The following is a 21,263-nucleotide window of genomic DNA, read 5'->3' as shown; positions in this document are numbered from 1 at the left end:
CTGATTAGCAGGCCCACAGCCAGGGAAAGTCGTAAACCAGTGAAGCAAAAAGCAAAAATCTGGGTGATCATAGGATTGCAGACCCTACTCTCCTACAGAGTCAACGAAGATGCATAAGGCTTTACCTTCAAAATCAAGAATTACATTTTAAAGCACACTTACCTAGCTATACACAGTTATGAAAGGACAGCCATATTTTATTTAATACCAGGTGCTATCATTACCAAAACAGTACCTTGAGGAAAAAACAATGTTTTTTAAATGCTAGGAAGCCTCTTAAACAAAGCAAACAGAAAACTAAATTACAGCATGAAAATAGAATTTTCTTTACCCGTCTCTAGGTATTACAATGATGTGTATGCACAACTCTCCCTGCACATTACAATATGATATCAATGTAACCGTATGCAAGCACAACATTACAGTTCACAGTTTGAGAACTGTGGTATTTCATTAAAAGTGATGAAAATCAGGCAAAATTATGAAATTCAAGAAATGGCATTAACATTTCAAGAGCAAAAAGACATCAAGAAGCTGAGCCTACATTATTAAACTTACCTCATTATCCTTTTGTCTAACATAATTTGACGGGAAGATGCCAGTTCTGCCATCAATTGAGCCTGTCCACCATTCACCTTCTTTCTGAGAGACTATAATGACATCCCCTTCAGAAAAAGTTAAATCTCCAGGTTCTGAGCTTGTGTATGTGTAGAGGGCCATGTACTCTGGAAAAAACGATTATTATTTTAACAAACTAACGAAAATGATGCTTGGTAGAGAGTATGTTAAGTCCACGTGGTGTTTTCAGTAGGTGTTAACATTCATAATATTACTGCTTGTTTTCACAATAAAATACAAGCATGTTATATGACAACATAGGAACAAATGAAATAAAATATTAAAAGTCATTTTTTTAAATTATATTTGCCAACCACTGTAATGTAGACCAATGCTTGACAAATGCAGCCAGCACATTTTTGAGGAAGAACATTACACTCAACACGGTAGTACTTCTGCTTTTTCAACATTAAAAATGGCCTTAATGGGACGGCTTGGAAAAATAATTCACCCATGCACATACACCTCGAACATATGAAACTTAGATAGATAAAAAGAAAAAAACAAGTTACTTAGCGTCTGGAACACTTTTGGATAGTCTTACAGCAGATTTCCCACATTTTGGAATATCCTACAGCGGCCCAACTGGAGCTGGAGACCTATTTGACAGTGCTCCCATGCCAGGCAGGTGGAGCCTTACAGCTTCACGCTGGCTTGGTACCACCCTGGAAATGACAGAGGCACAGCATATAAACACTACCTGCATACTGACATCTGTTTCTTTTCCTCGTCCTCAGATCTGGAGGATAAAATAATTGTAGGTGGCAGGTTGTTGATCTCTTAACTTGGGATATTGCTAGTTGATAAATAGTATCACACCACAGAATGGGGATGTGGGAGGGCAGTGAGGATTCTGCATTTAGAATTTCTACCATAAAGGGAACTACCAAAGGTAAGTAACTTGTTCTCCTGATGGATACTTTTAACTGCAGATTCCTCACCTTCAGAATACATATCAAAGCAGTACTTCTCAAAAGTGAAGGGTCTCAGATCATCAAAAAGTCCTGCAGAAAACAATAAGCCAAGTGACCTTCTAGTCAGACCTGGCTGACAAGTCTGCAGTGCGCTATGTAAGTATGCACCGATGCCCAGGTTGTAGCCTGGTAGATATCAAGAACAAGAACACTGTGTACCAATGCATTTTACCAGCCTGGTGAAATGGTATCTCAGGCCTCAGGGGCCAGTTTTTTTGTCAGTGAGTAGCAGACCTTAATGCAGAGAACTGTCCACTTCAACAGGGTCTTCTACTCATCCTTCCCTTTCTGTGCTCCAGAAATTCCAACAAAGAGCTGTTCGTCCCCTCGATGGGCCGGAGTAGGAGCAATATAAAAATGGAAAGCTCTCTTGGGGTCCAACCAATGCAGAATTTCCTTCTCTTTTGATGAGTCACAGAAGTAAAAACACTGGTGTCGTAATTAATTAGTGGGAATTAATTAAGGCTCCTGTTCACGAGCCTTAATTAAGTATCCAATGATGACGAGTGCCACAACTTTCAGTAAAAAGGTCACCCAAGTCATCTGCACTAATTAGTCTTGAAAGAAAGTGGTTTAGTGAAGTTGCCTGCAGTTCACTCATGTGATGAGCTGACACAACCGCAAAGAGTAAAATAGTGGCCAGGGACAAGAGATGCAGGTAGTAACTGTAGGAGAGTGGGGTCTGCAATCCTATGGTCACCCCAGATTTTTGCTTTTTGCTTCACTGATTTATGACTTTCCCTGGCTGTGGGCTGCTAATCAGACCCACAGCCTAGCTGTTCTCTCTCTAAATTGACAACCATGTACTTTAGGTGCATTTACCAATTGGTACTGGGCCACCTTATCAGTCCCTGTACAGTATACCTTAGGTATCCAGGGCCTAGGTGTACCCAGGGCCTACCAGGGGCTGAAGCATGTATTATGCCACCCCTGGCTGGCCATCTAAAACTGGCACAACTGGCTGCACGACAGCTGGGGCAAGGTGGTGTAATCACCCTTTGCTATAGATATAGTATACCTATATCTAACCCTAAAATGGACACATATCCTCCTATCAGTCACTCCTATGGCAGGCCTTAACAATCCTGAAGCCAGAGTGCTTGGAATTATGTGAGATGGTTCTGGCATGAGCTGAGCCCGTTTGCAGCTTGCGGAACCAAGTCCTAACAGCTGTTTCATGATAACGCTATACCATATACTCTTAAGTGCATTATCAACCTCGCGGTTAAATGCTAACTCTGGTATAACATTATCAAAACATGTCGAGTAAGGTGTCATACGATTTGGAATACTACCCCCTCGCCAATTCTGGCGACGGGGGTAGCATTCCACCCTTCTAGAGGGACACGACATGTATGTAACTGTGAACCCCGGTTAAAGTTAACTCGAGCCTCAGCATCACAAAATGGATGCTGCCACCACAGACACAAGTCTGACCTCCTGCTGCTGGGAGTCCTTCCAGCGAGGACGGCTTGGACAAAGGGTGTCCTGCCTTGGGAGGTGCTAGCACCACCCCAGACAGGATTTTGTGTATTGGGGAGGATAGGCCTGAAAGGAATTAGACATGCCTGGGGCACACAAAGTGCCCTGTGCATACACCGGTTCAAACCAGTTGCTGGGGCATCCCTGCCCCAGCTCTGGCGGGAAACCGGACAAAGGATAGGGGGTGTAACCACCCCCCTTCCTGGTCCCACCCAGGGGAGGGACCTAGTCAGTAGTGCAGCCCCCTTTAGCAGGATAAAGGTAGGAGCTGGTCCCATTCCAAATTAGATTAATCCTGAACTACTCTACAAGAAGAAACTCTGGACTTCGACGTTCTGCTCCACAGAAGACTGAAGAAAATCTCCCTTGTGGGCAAGGAGTGTCCACCCTGCATCTGGAGGCACCATCAAGCGTCCAGCGGCTTCACTTTGTCGTCTTCCCTCGAGGATCCAGACTTCAGAGCCCGACGAGACCCGGATTCCCAGACCTCTCCGACCTCTACCTACATCTACAGCAAAGCTGAGACCCGTGGGTGCGACGAGACACGTGGGACCGGCCATCTTGAACGAACCTGCACTTCGCTTCCAGCACGACTCCCGAGGTAAACTCGACCAAGTGCTTTGGGGACTGAGAAGCCCCAGCCCCGAGCAGCCCCTGCACTGAAGATCAGCCCTCCAGCATCCACGAGATCTGCGTGGGGCCCTTCTGCTTGTTTGCTGCTCGATACGTTGTCTGGTCACTTGCCGGCTGGCTAGTGGCCTCCTAGACGACGAACCTTTGAATCTTTGCTGCTGGTCTGGTTGCTCCAGACTGGCCCTTGCTCCCTTCCAAAAGAGGGGCACCCCGGACTCTCCTAGTCCGCACCAGACGTCTTTTCCACTCACCGCGTGGGTTGCCTTTGCCAAGGCCTGTTGACTCCAATTCCGGATCCGACACCGCCGACAGCTAGAGCCTGCGTGGGACAGCTCATGCCTCCATCCTGGTCGTCGAAGACACCTCCTGGTCCACGTGGCTGCAGAGTCAAGCGTCCACTCTTCACCTGATCGCGACGACAGCACCTGGTTCCTTCCTGGTTCCACACCGGTCACTGGCTAGTGACTTTGAACACTGTCCCCTCTGCTTTCAGGTCCTCTTCTTCACCGATCCACCCTTGGATCGCACCGTTCATCTTCCTCCTGGTCGCCTGCAGCATCTTTTCTTTCAGGCTCCATTGACTTCAACGCGAGAACCCGACATACTTTGACACCTATGCACCCGCAGCCCGTGGGTGAGGTAACGAGAGCATTTCGGTGCTAAAGGGTAGTCTAACTGTCCTAGTGTCCAATTCCACAGTCGTTGTTGTCCTACCTAGTCAGGATTTTCCGTACTTACCTTTTACTTGAACTGTACTGTCCATAGACGTTGTTACGCATCTCGCGTGTGAGTTCACACTCTGCACACGCGTTCCGTGGGCCTCCTATTACTTACCTGAAGTTAGTGTAGCGTGGTCCCATCAATCCTACAGCCTCTGGACAGCTCCATTCCTTTTATCGACTCTCACATTACACCTACTTAGTATATGGTTTGTCGTGCCCCTAGGGCACCATTGTAATTTTGTGCAACTTGTCGTATTTTTCGTAAGAGATTGTCATGTGCTTAGCCCTCTAACCTCATAAAGAGTTCAGAGGTGTTGTTATTAATAAATATACTGTTTATTTTCATAACAACCTGTGTGGTGTCCTTTCATCTGGTATTCAAGGGGTTATATTGTGGTAAAACAGCTGGCTTCACATGCCAAAAGAGTTTAGCCTAAGACTGCTTTGTCCATGCTACCATTAGGATAGCTGGTCTATAAGGTTGACTTACAACCAATCACCATAAGGGTTGTTTGGACTGATACAAGGTGATCACTAGAACTAGTGAGCATCATATATCAGGCCAACTTCTCACAGTGTTAATGTTAATGTTATGGGTGTCTTATATAGCGCTCGGCTACTCCGAAGAGTGTCCCGGCGCTTTCTAACCCACAGCAGACTTACAGAGGACAGGCTGAAAGAAGAGAAGAAACAAGCAGATCATTGTCCATAGAGCCACGTCTTCAGACCCTTTCTAAAGGCCAGCAAGTTCGAGGTACAGCGGAGTGACAGAGGGAGGGCGTTCCATAACTGGGGAGCCAAGTGTCTAAAAGAGCGACCCCCCACCCTTGCTTTCCTAACAGCAGGGACAATGGCAAGACCAAGAGATTCTGATCTAAGGGATCTAGTTGGCTTGTAGAAAGCAAGACGTTTCTGAACATATTCAGCTCCCACAGGCTGGAGTGCCTTATGCGACAGTAACCATGCATACAATGAAAGGGCATACACGAGAACTGTCTAGACCAAGTTAAGCTCCCACTGGGGCACTGCAAACAGTGGCTGGAGTTTCTGAATGGCTGGAGTGGAAACAGGTGTGTCAACCTTTAATAAACCGCATTGCAACTAATTTGCCCCACTGCCCAGCACTGATGGATTTTGTGGGAGGACGTCTGGCAGCGAGGGGGACATCTACCACTTTATTAGCCAGCTTAAATGCAGTAAGTTGCTGTCGCTCAATGTTGACACATGGCCTGATCGGAGGACAGATGCTCATACTCATGAACTCCAGTTACCACGCTCTCCTGGTCCAGCCAGGCCTCTCCCCACTGATCAAATTTATTCTGCACCACCTAAGGATGCAGCTGCCACTCGTGATTCACCAGGTAATATCTACACAATTTGTCCAATTTGGCTTTCAGGGAACTAGCCAGGTAGGTAGACACTAGATAGTCTGCTGCTCCGACCACCTCTACAAATGCAAAGCACCTTCTCGCACAGGGCCCAGGACTCCAGTCCACCAAGCTTGTTGCAGCACCACATGACAGCAGGATTCTCAATGATAACCTGCAATAGCCTCCCCATGATAGATGGCAGGAAAGTCTTAAAGGCCAAATGACTGGATGCACAAGTTACTACTTGTGTAACGATATATCTGTAAGAGACATTAGTTAGTATTAGATTCCTTACCTTAGAATATCCCCAGGCGTCAGACTGGATCCGGAAATTTCTTGCGTAGCAGTACCCTTGCGCATCGGTAGGCTTCAACGCGAGAACCCGACATACTTTGACACCTATGCACCCGCAGCCCGTGGGTGAGGTAACGAGAGCATTTCGGTGCTAAAGGGTAGTCTAACTGTCCTAGTGTCCAATTCCACAGTCGTTGTTGTCCTACCTAGTCAGGATTTTCCATACTTACCTTTTACTTGAACTGTACTGTCCATAGACGTTGTTACGCATCTCGCGTGTGAGTTCACACTCTGCACACGCGTTCCGTGGGCCTCCTATTACTTACCTGAAGTTAGTGTAGCGTGGTCCCATCAATCCTACAGCCTCTGGACAGCTCCATTCCTTTTATCGACTCTCACATTACCCTTACTTAGTATATGGTTTGTCGTGCCCCTAGGGCACCATTGTAATTTTGTGCAACTTGTCGTATTTTTCGTAAGAGATTGTCATGTGCTTAGCCCTCTAACCTCATAAAGAGTTCAGAGGTGTTGTTATTAATAAATATACTGTTTATTTTCATAACAACCTGTGTGGTGTCCTTTCATCTGGTATTCAAGGGGTTATATTGTGGTAAAACAGCTGGCTTCACATGCCAAAAGAGTTTAGCCTAAGACTGCTTTGTCCATGCTACCATTAGGATAGCTGGTCTATAAGGTTGACTTACAACCAATCACCATAAGGGTTGTTTGGACTGATACAAGGTGATCACTAGAACTAGTGAGCATCATATATCAGGCCAACTTCTCACAGTGTTAATGTTAATGTTATGGGTGTCTTATATAGCGCTCGGCTACTCCGAAGAGTGTCCCGGCGCTTTCTAACCCACAGCAGACTTACAGAGGACAGGCTGAAAGAAGAGAAGAAACAAGCAGATCATTGTCCATAGAGCCACGTCTTCAGACCCTTTCTAAAGGCCAGCAAGTTCGAGGTACAGCGGAGTGACAGAGGGAGGGCGTTCCATAACTGGGGAGCCAAGTGTCTAAAAGAGCGACCCCCCACCCTTGCTTTCCTAACAGCAGGGACAATGGCAAGACCAAGAGATTCTGATCTAAGGGATCTAGTTGGCTTGTAGAAAGCAAGACGTTTCTGAATATATTCAGCTCCCACAGGCTGGAGTGCCTTATGCGACAGTAACCATGCATACAATGAAAGGGCATACACGAGAACTGTCTAGACCAAGTTAAGCTCCCACTGGGGCACTGCAAACAGTGGCTGGAGTTTCTGAATGGCTGGAGTGGAAACAGGTGTGTCAACCTTTAATAAACCGCATTGCAACTAATTTGCCCCACTGCCCAGCACTGATGGATTTTGTGGGAGGACGTCTGCGGCTCCGCGTCCGTCGTCGGCGTCGTGGGCGCCGTGATGACGTCGTCGGAGTACTTAGAAGCCGCCTCCGCATGCTGACGTCAGTTCTAAGACACAGCTTTTCCGCGCCAGAAGCGCTGAGCCATGTTAAAAACCAACACTGGTGCCATTGAAACTAGGGCCCTGAAAGGGGATAACCCTAACCCTAGATATCGGTTCGCAGAACGGGGAGGATGGGTGGGTCGGTAAGGAATCTAATACTAACTAATGTCTCTTACAGATATATCGTTACACAAGTAGTAACTTGTGCATCTGAAAGAGACACGTTAGTATTAGATTCCTTACCTTAGAATAGATACCCCAGCAATACCAACCCAGGTGGTGGGTCTGCAAACCAATAATCACACCAGAAAGTCCTGGAGGACAGTATGGCCAAAGAAGCCATCCCTCCGGACTTGGCTGTCCAGGCAGTAAAGTCTTGCAAACGTGTGCAGCGATGCCCTCGTAGCTGCCTGACAGATGTCTTGTAAGGGCACTCCCCGGCCCAGGGCAGTTGTAGTCGCCGTGGCTCGGGTGGAATGAGCCCGCAATACAACAGGGGGCTCCTTTTTAGCCAAGGAGTAACATGCCTGGATACACAAGATGATCCACCGGGAGATGGTCCTCTTGTGCACCACTTTCCCCTTCTTAGCGCCCACGTAACCAACAAAGAGTTGGTCATCCACCCGGAACTGGCGCGTGCGATCTAAATAGAACGAGAGCGCACATTTTGGGTTGCGGAGGCGGAAAGAAGATGGGCAAGGTGATAGACTGCCCGAAGTGGAAGGCCGTGACAACCTTGGGCAGGAAAGATGGCTTAGTACGCAACACAACCTTGTCCGGATGGACAGAAAGGAAAGGAGGAGTACAAGAAAGAGCCTGGAGCTCACTCACTCTCCTGGCAGAGGTGATGGCAACCAAGAAAGCAGTCTTCAGAGTTAGAAGGCGGAGAGGACAGTTGTGAAGTGGCTCAAAGGGAGCGCACATCAGAAATGTAAGAACCAGGTTCAAGTCCCACTGAGGCATCACAAACGGAACAGGAGGAAACGTGTGTGTGATGCCCTTTAGAAATCTATTTACAATAGGGGACTTGAACAAAGAAGGTTGATCAGGCAGCCTCAGAAACGCTGAAAGGGCAGAAAGGTAGCCCTTGATTGTGCCCAAACCGGAGCCCTGCTGGGCAAGAGAAAGAAGAAAGAGAAGAACCTCAGAGAGAGGGGCAGCAAGAGGATCCACAGCCTTTGCTGTGCACCATGCCATAAATCTGTTCCACCTGCAGGCGTATACCGACTTTGTGGAGGGACGCCTGGCTGCCAGAATGACGTTACAGACTTCAGGAGGCAAGTCAAATGGCCTCAACTGTCGCCGCTCAAGCTCCAAGCATGGAGGTGGAGACTGGACAGGTTCGGGTGGAGGACCGTCCCCTGTTGCTGCGACAGAAGGTCCTCCTGAAGAGGCAGACGAACCGGGGGATCGACTGACATACTGAGTAGCTCTGGATACCAGTACCTTCGTGCCCAGTCCGGAGCCACAAGGATAACTTGGGCCCGGTCGCGCTTGATCTTCTTCAGCACTCTGGGTAGAAGTGGTATAGGTGGAAAGGCGTATAACAGACCGCAACTCCACACGCGACAAAAAGCGTCGCCGAGCGAGTGCCGCCTTGGAAATTCCAACGCGCAGAACTGATGACATTGCGCGTTCTCTTCGGTGGCGAATAGATCTAACCAAGGCTCTCCCTATTGCCGAAAGAGGCCTTGCGCCATGTCCGAGTTCAGACGCCATTCGTGATCCATCATGCACCGACGGCTGAGCTCGTCCGCCCTGGCGTTCAGAGAACCTGCCAGGTGTTGAGCCACCAGGGTCACGCCCTGGCGTACCAGCCATTGCCAGAGGCGCAGAGCCTCCTGGCAAAGGGTCCACGACCCCACCCCGCCCTGTTTGTTGCAGTACCACATGGCGGTGGTGTTGTCCGTGAACACCTGCACTACACTCCCCCGGACAGAGGGGAGGAATGCCTTCAGTGCTAGACGAATCGCCTGTAACTCCAACAGGTTGATGTGGAGCCGGGGCTCCGCCGGAGACCAGAGGCCTCTGATCTCCGCCTCACCCATGTGGCCACCCCATCCCTGGAGGGCCGCGTCTGTCACAACTACGTGCTCCGGTTGGGGAAGGGAGAGGGATCTGCCGCTGACCCAATCGCGGTACGTGAGCCACCACTGCAGCTGTCTCCCAGTGCCCTCCGAGATCAGGACGTGGTTGGAGAGGTTGCCCTGATGCTGGGCCCACTGAAACTTCAGGTCCCACTGCAGAGCCCGCATCCGCCACCTGGCGTGATGCAACAGTAGGATGCAGGAGGCCATCAGCCCCAGAAGCCCCAGCGTCAACCTGACCGAGACCCGGGATAACGGCTGAAAGATGGGAATCAGAGCCCGAATATCCCGGACCCGCTGTTCGGGTGGATAAACCCGAAACCGCGCTGAGTAGAGAACCGCTCCGATGAAAAGGAGCTTCTGAGAGGGGCACAGGTGTGACTTTGGCACATTGATGGAGAACTTCAGCCGGTGCAGGAGATCTACCGTAGTCTGGAGGTGGCTGACGACTGTCTGGGGCGAGCCCGCCTTCAACAACCAGTCGTCGAGGTAGGGGAAGACTGAAACCCCTAACCTGCGCAGATGAGCTGCGACCACCGCCATCACCTTTGTGAACACCCGTGGGGCGCTGGTAAGGCCGAAGGGAAACACGGTATACTGAAAGTGCTTGTGGCCAATTGTGAACCGCAGGTAGCGCCGGTGGGCCGGCAGGACAGGGATGTGGAAATAAGCGTCCTGCAAGTCCAACGCTACCATCCAGTCTCCTGGGTCCAGGGCAGCTAGGACCTGAGCCAGTGTCAGCATTTTGAACTTCTCCTTCCGGAGGAAGCCGTTGACGTTCCGTAGGTCCAAGATAGGGCATAGACCCCCTTTGCCCTTCTTGGGTACCAGAAAGTAGTGGGAGTAGCAACCACACCCTACTTCTGGCTCAGGAACGCGCTCGATGGCCCCCTTGGCCAAGAGGGCCGTAACTTCCTCCTGCAAAAGTCGCAAATGATCCCCCGATACACGGTGGTTCTGCGGTGGCATGGCTGGAGGAGTCGCCTTGAAGGGGAGGGAGTAGCCCCTTCGGCCGATTTGCAGCACCCACCTGTCCGATGTGACAGTGCGCCAGTGGAGGTGGTGATGGCGAACCCTGCCCCCCACTGGCGTCACATGGGCCTGAAAGCACGGACTAGGAGGGTTTTGAGGCGGATGCTGTGGGGGAAGGTGTGGACTGACCTCGCCGTTGTCCCTGACCGCCGGGACCGCGGTTCCCACGGCCGCCATCGAGTTGGGTATTACCTTGCGGAGCGTGGCTGGCAGCACGTGTGGGTACACCCCTTCCGTGGCCACGAAAGGAGTGAAAGGCAGCCGATTGCTGGCGCGGGGCCGAGAGGCCCAAGGACTTGGCTGTAGCCCTGGAGTCCTTAAAGCGCTCAAGCGCATGGTCTGCCTTGTTGCCAAAGAGGCGACGGCCATCAAACGGCATGTCCATCGGTGTGTTTTGGACATCGGCCGAAAAGTTGGCGGACCTCAACCAGGCGTGGCGTCTGACCGCCACCGTCGTTGCCATCGCTCTACCTAGTGAGTCGGTGGTATCCAGCCCACACCGGATAGAATATTTGGCTGCATCCCGGCCCTCCACAAGGGCTTGGCCGAGGTTGGCCCGTACCTCCAACTGACACTCTGGCAGCACTTCCGCAACCGTATCCCACAGAGAGTGGGTGTAGCGGCCCAAGAGGCGTGCGGTATTGGAAGACCGCAATCCCAAACTAAGGGACGAGAAGATCTTTTTACCGTACTGCTCGTACTTCTTGGATTCCCTGTCCGGCGGTGCCGACGGGAATGCGGTCTGGGAATTGGAGGCCTGGATGACCAGACTCTCGGGGGTAGGGTGGGTGGACAGGAAACATGGGTCGCCCGGGGCCGGGCGGTGGCGTCTGGCCACGTTCCTATCTAAGGGCGAACCCGTAGCGGGCTTGGACCAAGTGCCCAAAAGAACGTCGGTTAAGGCCTTGTTAAACGGCAGCAGAGGCTCGGCTGAGCATGACTGCGGCTTAAGGACCTCAGTGAGGAGGTTAGTCCTCACGGCCGCGACGGGGAGCTCAAGTCCCAAGGCCTTGGCTGCCCTCATCAATACCACACTATAGGTTGCCCCCTCCTCCGTAGCCACGATAGGAGGCGAGACAAAGCCAGTGTCAGGCGAAGTGTCTATACCACTGGCCTCCCCAAGTTCACCTGCCCAGTCCTCATGAGACTGGCATTCACGTGCCAGAGGGTCCTCAGACCCCTCCCAATCCTCCTCATCACCCATCTCCTGGTAGTCAGGTTCAACAAAGGATGGGTCCGGCTCATGGAAAGTAAACTCTCCGAACGGCGTCATAATTGGCGCCGGAACCGGGTCGAGTGAGGCATTGGGGACGGCGCCGCCCGAGGACGGCGCCGGTGGTGACACCCGAGGGGATGGCGCCGGGGAGGTCGTTAAATCCACCGGCGACGACCCGGATCCGGAACCGGATCCAGCGGGGCCCTGCGGCGCCGGCTGCGTCGGAGCCGAAGCACCCGACGGCGTTGGGGCCGGAGCCGCCTACCCGCTAGGACCCCCAGACGGGACCGCTGGGCCCGAAGGCGCCGCGGAGCCCGTCGGAGGAGAGAGGGCCCTCATGGCCATGAGGAACCGCTCGATCTCCTCCGGCGTCGCGTTAGGCCCAGGGACCGAAGGGTATGAAGCTGGACGCGGTGCCTGCGACTCCGACAGAGCCGCGTGGGCGGTGCCACCTGAACCCCGACCGTGAGAAAGAGCCCCGTAAGCCAAGTGGAGGCCCCTTCCCGAGTGCAACAAGGGAAGAACATCACAATCGACAGAAATAGACCGATAGTGCCCTGTGGAACTGTGCCGTCCAGTAAGGACGGAACCCAGAAAGAACAACAGTCCACTGTAGAAAGAAAGAGAAGACTGGCCCTCCCGTCTAAAAACAGAGGTAGGGAACAGAGCACACCCGACCCTCAAAGAGGATGACCACGGGGAGACCAGGACCTCGAGGCAGTAGAGCAGACTGAAGGGAAGGGAACTGGAGAGGACAACGAACCTTCCCTTGAAAGAAAGGTACCATACAACAGAAAAGAAGGCCCTCAGCAGAGGTCAACTGTATATGAAAGCACCCAGGGGAGTGCAACAACCTGAACCCCCTGAAGATAAAACCCAATGGCAACTTTAGAGGCCAGTGGAGAACAGTACCAGAAAAGGTCCTCGCAGAACGGGGAGGCAGGGTGGGCGTGAAGGAATCTGCGGCTAGACAACGTCTTTACCAGATACATTGTTACCGAAAGTAAGTAACTCATACATCTGATAGAGACTTCCACCCGCAGATTCCTTAATTTAGAATAGATACCATAGCCATACCCTAAAAGGGAGGCGGGTCTGTGACAGAACAACATAAGCACCAGGCATGTGATGCGGCAATAGGGTGACGGATAAAGGGGGAACAAACTGTGTTAGAACAGTCCTACAGCAACACCAGCAGCTCGAAGAGCAAAAGTCACAGGATAGAACGTATCCGATAATATGCCAAAAGGGCACCACACCGTACCAGTATAAAAAATGACAGGTAGAACGGTATGATCCACAGAAGAAAGAAGGAGCACTCTCTACTAAATGGCGCACGAAAAATGCGTTAACCCAAGCTTGGAGGCCGAAAGTGCCGGTGGCAAAAGCCCAAAGGCAAGCCAGAACCTGAACAATGCATTGGAGATAGCCAGCTGGACAGAAAGCATGCTAAGCGCACACCCAGCCCCAAAAGGGTAAAGAGGGCCAATAGCATCAACCACTAGCACGCTGAAGCAGGTGGAATATGCCGCCGGCAAATGGTAATAGAGGCCTTAAGTGACTTACACAGGAACAGAAGAGCGCCCGGCCGGGTAGAATGAAACCAGAAGGAGGAACAATCACCATATAGACTTGTCAACAGTAATTAATGACCACTGCCATCAACAGAACTGTCCCACAGGCGTAGGCCACTCTAAAAGGAGAAGCCAAAAACGCCAAGTCAACGGATGGTGGAAAGAGCCTTAAAATCCAAGACCAACACTCCAAAAGACACGGATAGTGTCGAACACCAAAAAAGGGAGCAAATGACCATAGGAAAAACACTCCGGGAAGTGGAAGCAATAAGGACCTATAGGAACTTGCAACCACCTATAAAGGGCTCCCCCACACATGGAGATATTGGACCAACTTCGCAACCATGACGAGAGGTGGCAACATAAGAAGAGGAAACCAAGGCAACCGGGGACATAATGTAAATGACGAACCATACCCAGAACAGTGAAGAGCAGGTAGGAGCCGTTTACGAAGAGGAGACCATGAAACCTCCAAAAGAGATGGATAACCATGGCGAAAGCATATGGCACCAAGGAAAAACATAGAACACCGTACAACGAACATTTAATCGGTGCATGGAGCCCACATCATGTCCAGGCCCAGGTGAGATAAGCAAGACTATATAATAGCGTACAAGTACCCCACATGGAGTATGTATACCTTGGACAACGGGGGACACCTCTTAAGGCAAAAAGCCAGGTCAAAAAGAATGCAGCAACAAACCGAACCCATGAACAGAGTTCCAAACTGTAATGATGTTACTGAGCTGAACTACCTGCTGAAAGCCACAAGCAGAGGACACATCAACTTGTGAAATACGGCCACAGAAGGCCAACAGGCAACTGAAAACAAATTGCATCCAAGTGATGCTAATAAAAGGGTAAACACCCTTGACCACATAAAAAGAAGACGTAAGGCTCACTGCCCATGTTAACACAGAGCGCATCTAAAGGCTGACGTCACGTACGAGGACGACGTCAGGGCGGGGTCGTGTGGCGCCGTCCCCCGGCGTGCAGAGGTGCTGCTGCAAAAAAATTCCGGATTCAGTCTCACGCCTGGGGATATTCTAAGTTAAGGAATCTGCGGCTAGATGTCTCTATGAGATTAAATAACCCAGAAGGCTAAAATGGAGTTGGCGCTCTACCGGAGACCAGAGACCTCAAATCTCCATCTCCCCCAGATGACTTTTCCAAATCAGCAGCAGTTAACAATGTAAGCTCTGGGTGGGTAAGGGAGGCTAGTCTGCCGCAGGACAAGTTGGGAAAGGTTAGCCACCACTGCAGTTCTTGGGCCTTCTCAAATTTGAGAACTGAAGGCCTAAATGGAGCCAGAGAGGCAGTCTTGATGCCGGACCCACTAAGATTTCTGGTTCTATGGAAGGACTCACATTTGCCACCTGGAGTTGATGACAAGGAGAATGCACGAGGCCAAACGACGACGAAGCCTCAGAGCCATACTCCGCAACCTTAAACCTTGGAGTATTCAGAATTGCCCCGATGAAAGGGAGCCTCTGTGAAACTTTGACTGGTTTATGGTAAAACCTAAGGACATTAAGAGTTCCACTGTCATCCACAGGTGGTCTACAAACGACTGTGGCAAACCAGTTTTCATCAACCATTCATCGAGGTATGGAAATATGGAAACTCAATGCAGTCTGGTTTAACCTTGCTAGTGGAAGCATGAACAAGATGGCTCACTGGTGTAGGGTGTTTAGTCAAAAAGTCTAGGACACCTCCACAGGCGTATGACATCGGGCTACTGGTCTGATAACTGCAGAGAGAGAACATCATTTGACCACATAGTCAATAAAGCATTGGGTAGGGTTCCAGTAAACGACAACAATGGCTCAAACGTTATAGGCCATGGCTGAATAATCTCTGTGCAGATATTAGAATTTGTTTCAAAGGAGGGCAGTGGGATTCTAGCATCTCAGCTGCCCTTGTGCAAACTAAGAACTATACTTCCTTCGTGGTCCATGTGGTGAGTCTAACTCGTTTGTAGCATGTGTCCATCCCAGTGGCATTTGGTAGGTCTATGCATAATGTATCATCTGAATAATGAGGAGGGAGCAGAGCATCTCCTTCCTCTTCATCATCGGTGTCTTGAGGGACTCTGCCGGGATCATGCACAAAGTAGGTGTCAGAGCCAAAAAGAGAATGAAGCCTCTGTTTGTAAATGCATCGCAGTAGTGGTGTAGCTGCAAAAAAATGTGGTTGTTCTTTTGTGATCCTGAAGCACATCATTGGTCGAGCTTGGACCGACTTTAGCTCAGGGTCCAATCTGCATTAGTGTGGTTGGAACCACAACAGATATTGGGGCCAGGGTTGAAGTACAGGTAATTGGTTTCCAGAATGACAGACCCCCATCGGGGAGAACCCACTAGCAGTAAGCTGTTTAGAGGCCCCTGGGGCTCTGTAGGGCCTGAAGGTGCACCAGAGAAAGTAAATAACACAGTAAAGATTTACAGCATTGCTTCCTTGAACTCCTTGATCTGCTGTGGGGCCGATGATGGCCACGGGAACACGGAGTGTGTTGGGACCAGATGATGTTGTCAGTTCCGAGGCTGGGGAATTTTAGGAGTACAGCTTAGATCTTGCCACTTCACACCTTGTCTTTGGAATGCTTTCTTGTGTCTGAATATGGAAATGGACTTACCTGAAAATTCTGACTAGGAAGTGGAGCAGCAGCAGGAACACCCTCAGGAGGACTCGGTCTACAAATTGGAATGGAAGAGGGACCTGACTGACGGACACAAAAACTTCTCATGCTCAAAAATGTTCAGCTCCACCCCTTTAGTCCTCAAATCGCCTTTGCGGGCATTAGGGTTCAATGGTCATACGACCTGGAGTTGTGACTGGAGCCCAGGCACCAACGGCACACCTTGTGATGGGGTCCATAACTAAAGCCTGCTTGTGGAAATCTTGGCATGGCTTAAAGCCTGTCATTTTTGGAGGATCATGATCCCCTAGATGCTAGCATGTCGTAAAATGAAACTGCTGGAAGACTAACAAAGTTGGGAGTGGAGTTCTGGATCAGTGTTAAACGTGCCACACTGAATCTGGAGAAATCTTTCAGCAGTACTCCTGTATGCCTCTCAGGTGGCACCGTTCGGATCCCCTTTGGCTGTATAGCGCCCAGAAGTGGCACAGTGGAGTGGCGTAAAGGAGCAACCCCTGCATGCTGATGTCAGCTGCTTTCTTTTTGTGCCCTTTGATGCATACCCAGAGCTCCACTCCACAAGCAGCTCACCCTCTGCTTCTCGCTAAAGGACTATTTGGTATCTGCATCTATCCCTTTGAGGCTGTAGTTGACATTGCACTTGAGGAGCTTGAGCAGTTTTCTTTTTTTAATAAGCAGGGGCTGCTGCTTCTATTTTCAATCTAAATAACCATTTTAGCTGTGCCACAGAGAGAGAGAAGAGGTTGCTAATTGCAAGTGCTTTTAGCCATCTTTTCCTTGGAGTGATTGGCTTTTTAACGTTACATGGGAGGCCATGACTCAATGATGCTAGATGTTCCGGTTGCACATCTTGCACTAAAACTCTCCCTAGCTGTAGAAGCTCCTAAGCCATTTAGCAGCCAGCCAAGGCTGATTGTGCAGCAGCAGAGACTTCTTGCATGTAAGACCCAGGGGCATGGCACTATCACAATGGGTCCCTTCGCCAACATCTTCAAAGTTAGACATCACCCTTGCATCAGCAGCACAATACCGTTGGAAGCTGCTTTTTTGATACCCCTCTCTGATGTAAAAATAAAAATAAAAAAATAGACTAGTTTAAATACTGAAAATTAAACTATTTGTTGGATCCATCAAGCAAAAACACTTTTTATGTGGACCAATTTCCATGCAAAACATCATATAATAAAGTCCTAGTTGCCCATTGGGACAGGCATAGCCAAAGAAGCTTACTTACCATTGCTAATGGCATTTTGAAAATAAATAAATCGAACCTGGAGCTCACTAATATTATTAGTGAGAAAAGAAGTCCATTCCACAGTTCCAAATGCATAAAAGTTGGAACAAAGGGACTAAAGCACAGCTGTCGGAGAGCCATGCATGAGTATGGATAGCTATCTGGTAGAAAGTCTTACAATGTTCAGCTTGGCAGATGGAGATATTTTGAGAACCAGATATGCGTTTCACCAGTGAGCAGACCAAACCACATCAGATGAAATTAGTGACAACATCTTGGATCTATTTAACGCCTCTGGGTCGACAACCAAAAAAAGGGTAAACAGGGTAATTTTGAGGATACATCCAACTACGGAAACGCCCTCTACGCGGGAGCCCCGACCAAGCTCATCAATCGACTACAATGCATCCAAAACGCCTCAGCACGACTGACCCTCGATGTACCACGACACGGCCACATCACCCCCACCTGAGAAACCTGCACTGGCTCCCCGTCAACAAGAGGATATCCTTCAAGCTCCTCATCCACGCACACAAGGCACTCCACAAGACCGGCCCAGCCTACCTCAACAGACGGCTCTCCTTCTACACCCCCAACCGCCAGCTCCGCCGACCTCTCACTCGCCACCGTCCCGTGCATCCGAAGAACAACCACTGGCAGGAGATCCTTCTCCCACCTCGCCGCCAAGACATGGAACACCCTCCCACTGAGCCTACGACAGACCCAAGACCTGCCGACCCTCAGGAGGATACTTAAGCCCTGGCTGTTCAATCAGTAGCGGCCCCACCTCCCCACCTAGCGCCTTGAGACCCTCGCGGGTATGTAGTGCGCTTAACAAATGACTGATTGATTGATTTAACTAGAGAAGAGCAATGTGCAAAAACAAAATGAAGACTTTTGGCTGAGTACGACCCAATTTGGAAGAATAACCTCATCAAATGGAACCTCAATTAGCTTTTCCAATAATAAAGATTTGGGCTACCAATTACTTAAGTTTACAAAATTTTTTCAAAGGGGATATAAATTAGGAACCCTAATAGACTACCAATAATAGGACAAAATTCCACTTGCTGACAATAACTCTTGTTAACCGCTTCCACTACGGTATCCTTAAAATGCACTGCAACACCTTCTTGTGGAACATCCATTTGTAATACATCCTTGCTCTCGTTAGAAGTGCTCTTTCAACCATCCCGGGGTTTCACTGTTATTCAGAACTGTAGATGACAGTTTGCCCTCTATAGTTCCACTCCTCGAACATTGACTTTGGTGGGGGATGGGTCACTGTTCAGTAAATAAGCAGCAATACCAGTGAGAGGTGGTGATTCCATAGAGGATTCTAGTGATATCAGAAAGTACCCTTTGTTACAGTGTTTGACCCCGTACATGAGCAAAACCAAGAGGAGAAGACACTGACCCTCAACAGTCTTTGTCAGGACTATGCTCCGTTTCAGAACACAATGCTCTAGCATCTCTTTGAACCAGAATCTAGGCAGGGGGAGTAGAAGCAATTTGAGGGAGGGACTATATTTTCCAGACGGTCTCCGGGACTAATTCATCTGGGTCTGTCAGTGGTCCATCCTGCATGGCTGAATAAAGGTTCATAAGGACTTAGAAGAACCAGTATTAGTCCAAAAGTCAACAGTTCCTATATGTTCTTCCTGGCACGGAAGGGGGTTGGGTGGGTGTAAGAGGATTGTGAGGGCAATACATTCCTCTTTATTTCAGAGGCAAGCTATTGAAACAAAAGTAAAGGTTATAAATTCAGACTAACAAAATGTCTTGTTCGAAAAAGATGTAAAACAAAGGATATGTTTGTAAAATAGTTTTAAAAACCTACATAGTTTTTAAGGAGCATATGAAAATTATGCTTTTCAAACTGTATTAAGTGTTGGACACATATATGATTCATACTACTTTTAACTAAAATTCTGGCTAAAAAGACAATGACAACAAAACTACCATAAAGGAAATTTCATATGCTCCAGTCTCCGGTGTTAGTGAGTGGCTATATTTCAAAAGCTAAAGTCAGCTTTGGATAGTTTAAGACCATAGTGGGCTTGATTACTCCATACTAAGAACAGATGCAGCTATTGCATGAACAAAACGGTGACCAAAAACCAATGTACAGTGGTTTACATAACTAATTATTGAATAAATATGCACGCTAGTTCACAATTATATAAGCAAACTAATGGCATGCACATCTACTGACCTAGTACCAAAACCAAATCCTACTGTTCAGGAATATAGAGAGTCAGTGAAAACATGTTTACCTACCTATCACAAATGAGTGACAACTTGAATGATAAAGATCCTAAGCTTTCCAGGTCTCTCTTTACCATAGCCAGAGATGCCACGTAACCAATAAAAGAAGAGACCAGCAACCTTTCTAAAGCTAATGCAATTTCCAGTACAACAGACAACCAAGCAGATTTTAGATACAAAAGTCATTTATGACAGCAGTCAAAGGATTATCAACCACCTCCTAGCAGGAAGTCACCAAGTACTAGTGTATCTAAAACACCTTCATCCAAACATTTGTGGCCTTTACAAATAAATGACCACTATCCACAGGTGCAACTATAGGATACTTTGGATATAAAAAAGAAGGAAATACTGACCAAGGAGAACTGTGGTTCCAAATCATGACTGTTATAAACTTCCCGAACCTGTAAAGTATCATGTGCATTATCACAATAGGTGGAAAGGCACACACTAGGTTTAACATTGTGGGGCTAAATATCCCATAGCTCCTCTCTATAAGACTGCACTGGTGAAGAACATAAAGCCCTTCCTGTTATGAGTTACAAAGAAATCAACTGGTGGGTAACAACGCAGCTTGACAAGTTGCCAAATGAGATCCTATAGAACACTCCACTCGAGTGACATTATCAGAAGCCATCTGAGAACAACCACATGTAGTTTGATTTCTATTTCTACCACTAGATGAACAAATGTTTAATTTCCGTTTGTCAAGCCCAATGTCATAATTTCACTACTTCTCAAAATACTCCAGGCCCCCCTGGGTTCAATATTGTGTAAAAAAAGGACTTTAAATCAAGAAATCAGAAAGTTACTAGGAAAAGACAAGTCAAAGGGTGAAGACACCAAGCGACAAATCTATAACCTGAGGCAAAAATATACAAAAAGACGTTTGGTTACAAAAATCAAAACATCAAACAGAACTTTGGCAACAACTACTAGAATCTAGCAAATCTAACAATAACAGGAAATTTTGGGCTGAAATCAACACAGTAGCAAACGGAGCAGCCCAGGCCTTCAATGCAAATATTTTACAGGAAGACTGGATCCAGCATTTAGAGCAATCCAGAAAGAACAAACTTCAAGCATGGAATCCAGACCGTCCTACCTATCAACAAAACGAAATCCAAGAAGAGGATCATAACTTTGATGATAACTGGATCACGCCATCCCAAGTACAAATGGTCCTAAAAAAGCTGAGGTCAAAAGGGGCGCCGGGCGCAAATGGTTTACCAAATGGACTGTTCAAACACGATCAACTCTTCTGGGCGGAATATCTTACCCCATTGTATAACAACGCCTTTCAAACCGGAAGCATACCTCCATCAAAGAGAGGGAGTATTTTGCATCCAATCTTCAAGGCAGGTGCAAGAACAGATCCAGCCAATTACAGGCTAATCGCTCTCATAGATGTAGAGGCCAAAACATATGCATCAAATCTGTTGAGAGCTCTGGAAGACTGGGTCAGCTCGAACAAAATTCTTCTAATCACCCAGACGGGGTTCAGGCCTGGAATCAACACGTCATGCAATCTGCTCGCGCTAAACCTTCTGGTCCACAGAGCACGGGAAAAGTCAAACAAACTGTACACCTGCTTTGTAGATTTAAAAGCGGCCTTCGATACAGTACCAAGTGAGATCCTATGGCAAAAGATGG

At 48.7% G+C, this 21,263-nt stretch overlaps 1 protein-coding gene across 8 annotated transcripts in view; it reads right to left on the bottom strand.

Annotated features, from left to right (window-relative positions):
• Positions 1-21,263, bottom strand: part of ITSN2 (intersectin 2) — a 1,402,222-nt gene that overhangs the window by 469,989 nt on the left and 910,970 nt on the right. For all 8 annotated transcript variants that reach the window (XM_078647702.1, XM_078647706.1, XM_078647705.1 and 5 more), the window contains one exon: positions 559-725. In XM_078647702.1, coding sequence (XP_078503828.1) covers positions 559-725 — 167 coding nt within the window. The remainder of the gene's footprint in view (positions 1-558; positions 726-21,263) is intronic.

Source organism: Lissotriton helveticus, chromosome 6 (genome assembly GCF_964261635.1).
Source record: "Lissotriton helveticus chromosome 6, aLisHel1.1, whole genome shotgun sequence".
Lineage (NCBI taxonomy): Eukaryota > Metazoa > Chordata > Amphibia > Caudata > Salamandridae > Lissotriton > Lissotriton helveticus.
Note: the sequence above shows the minus strand (reverse complement) of the source record. Positions and strands in the feature narration are given on the sequence as shown.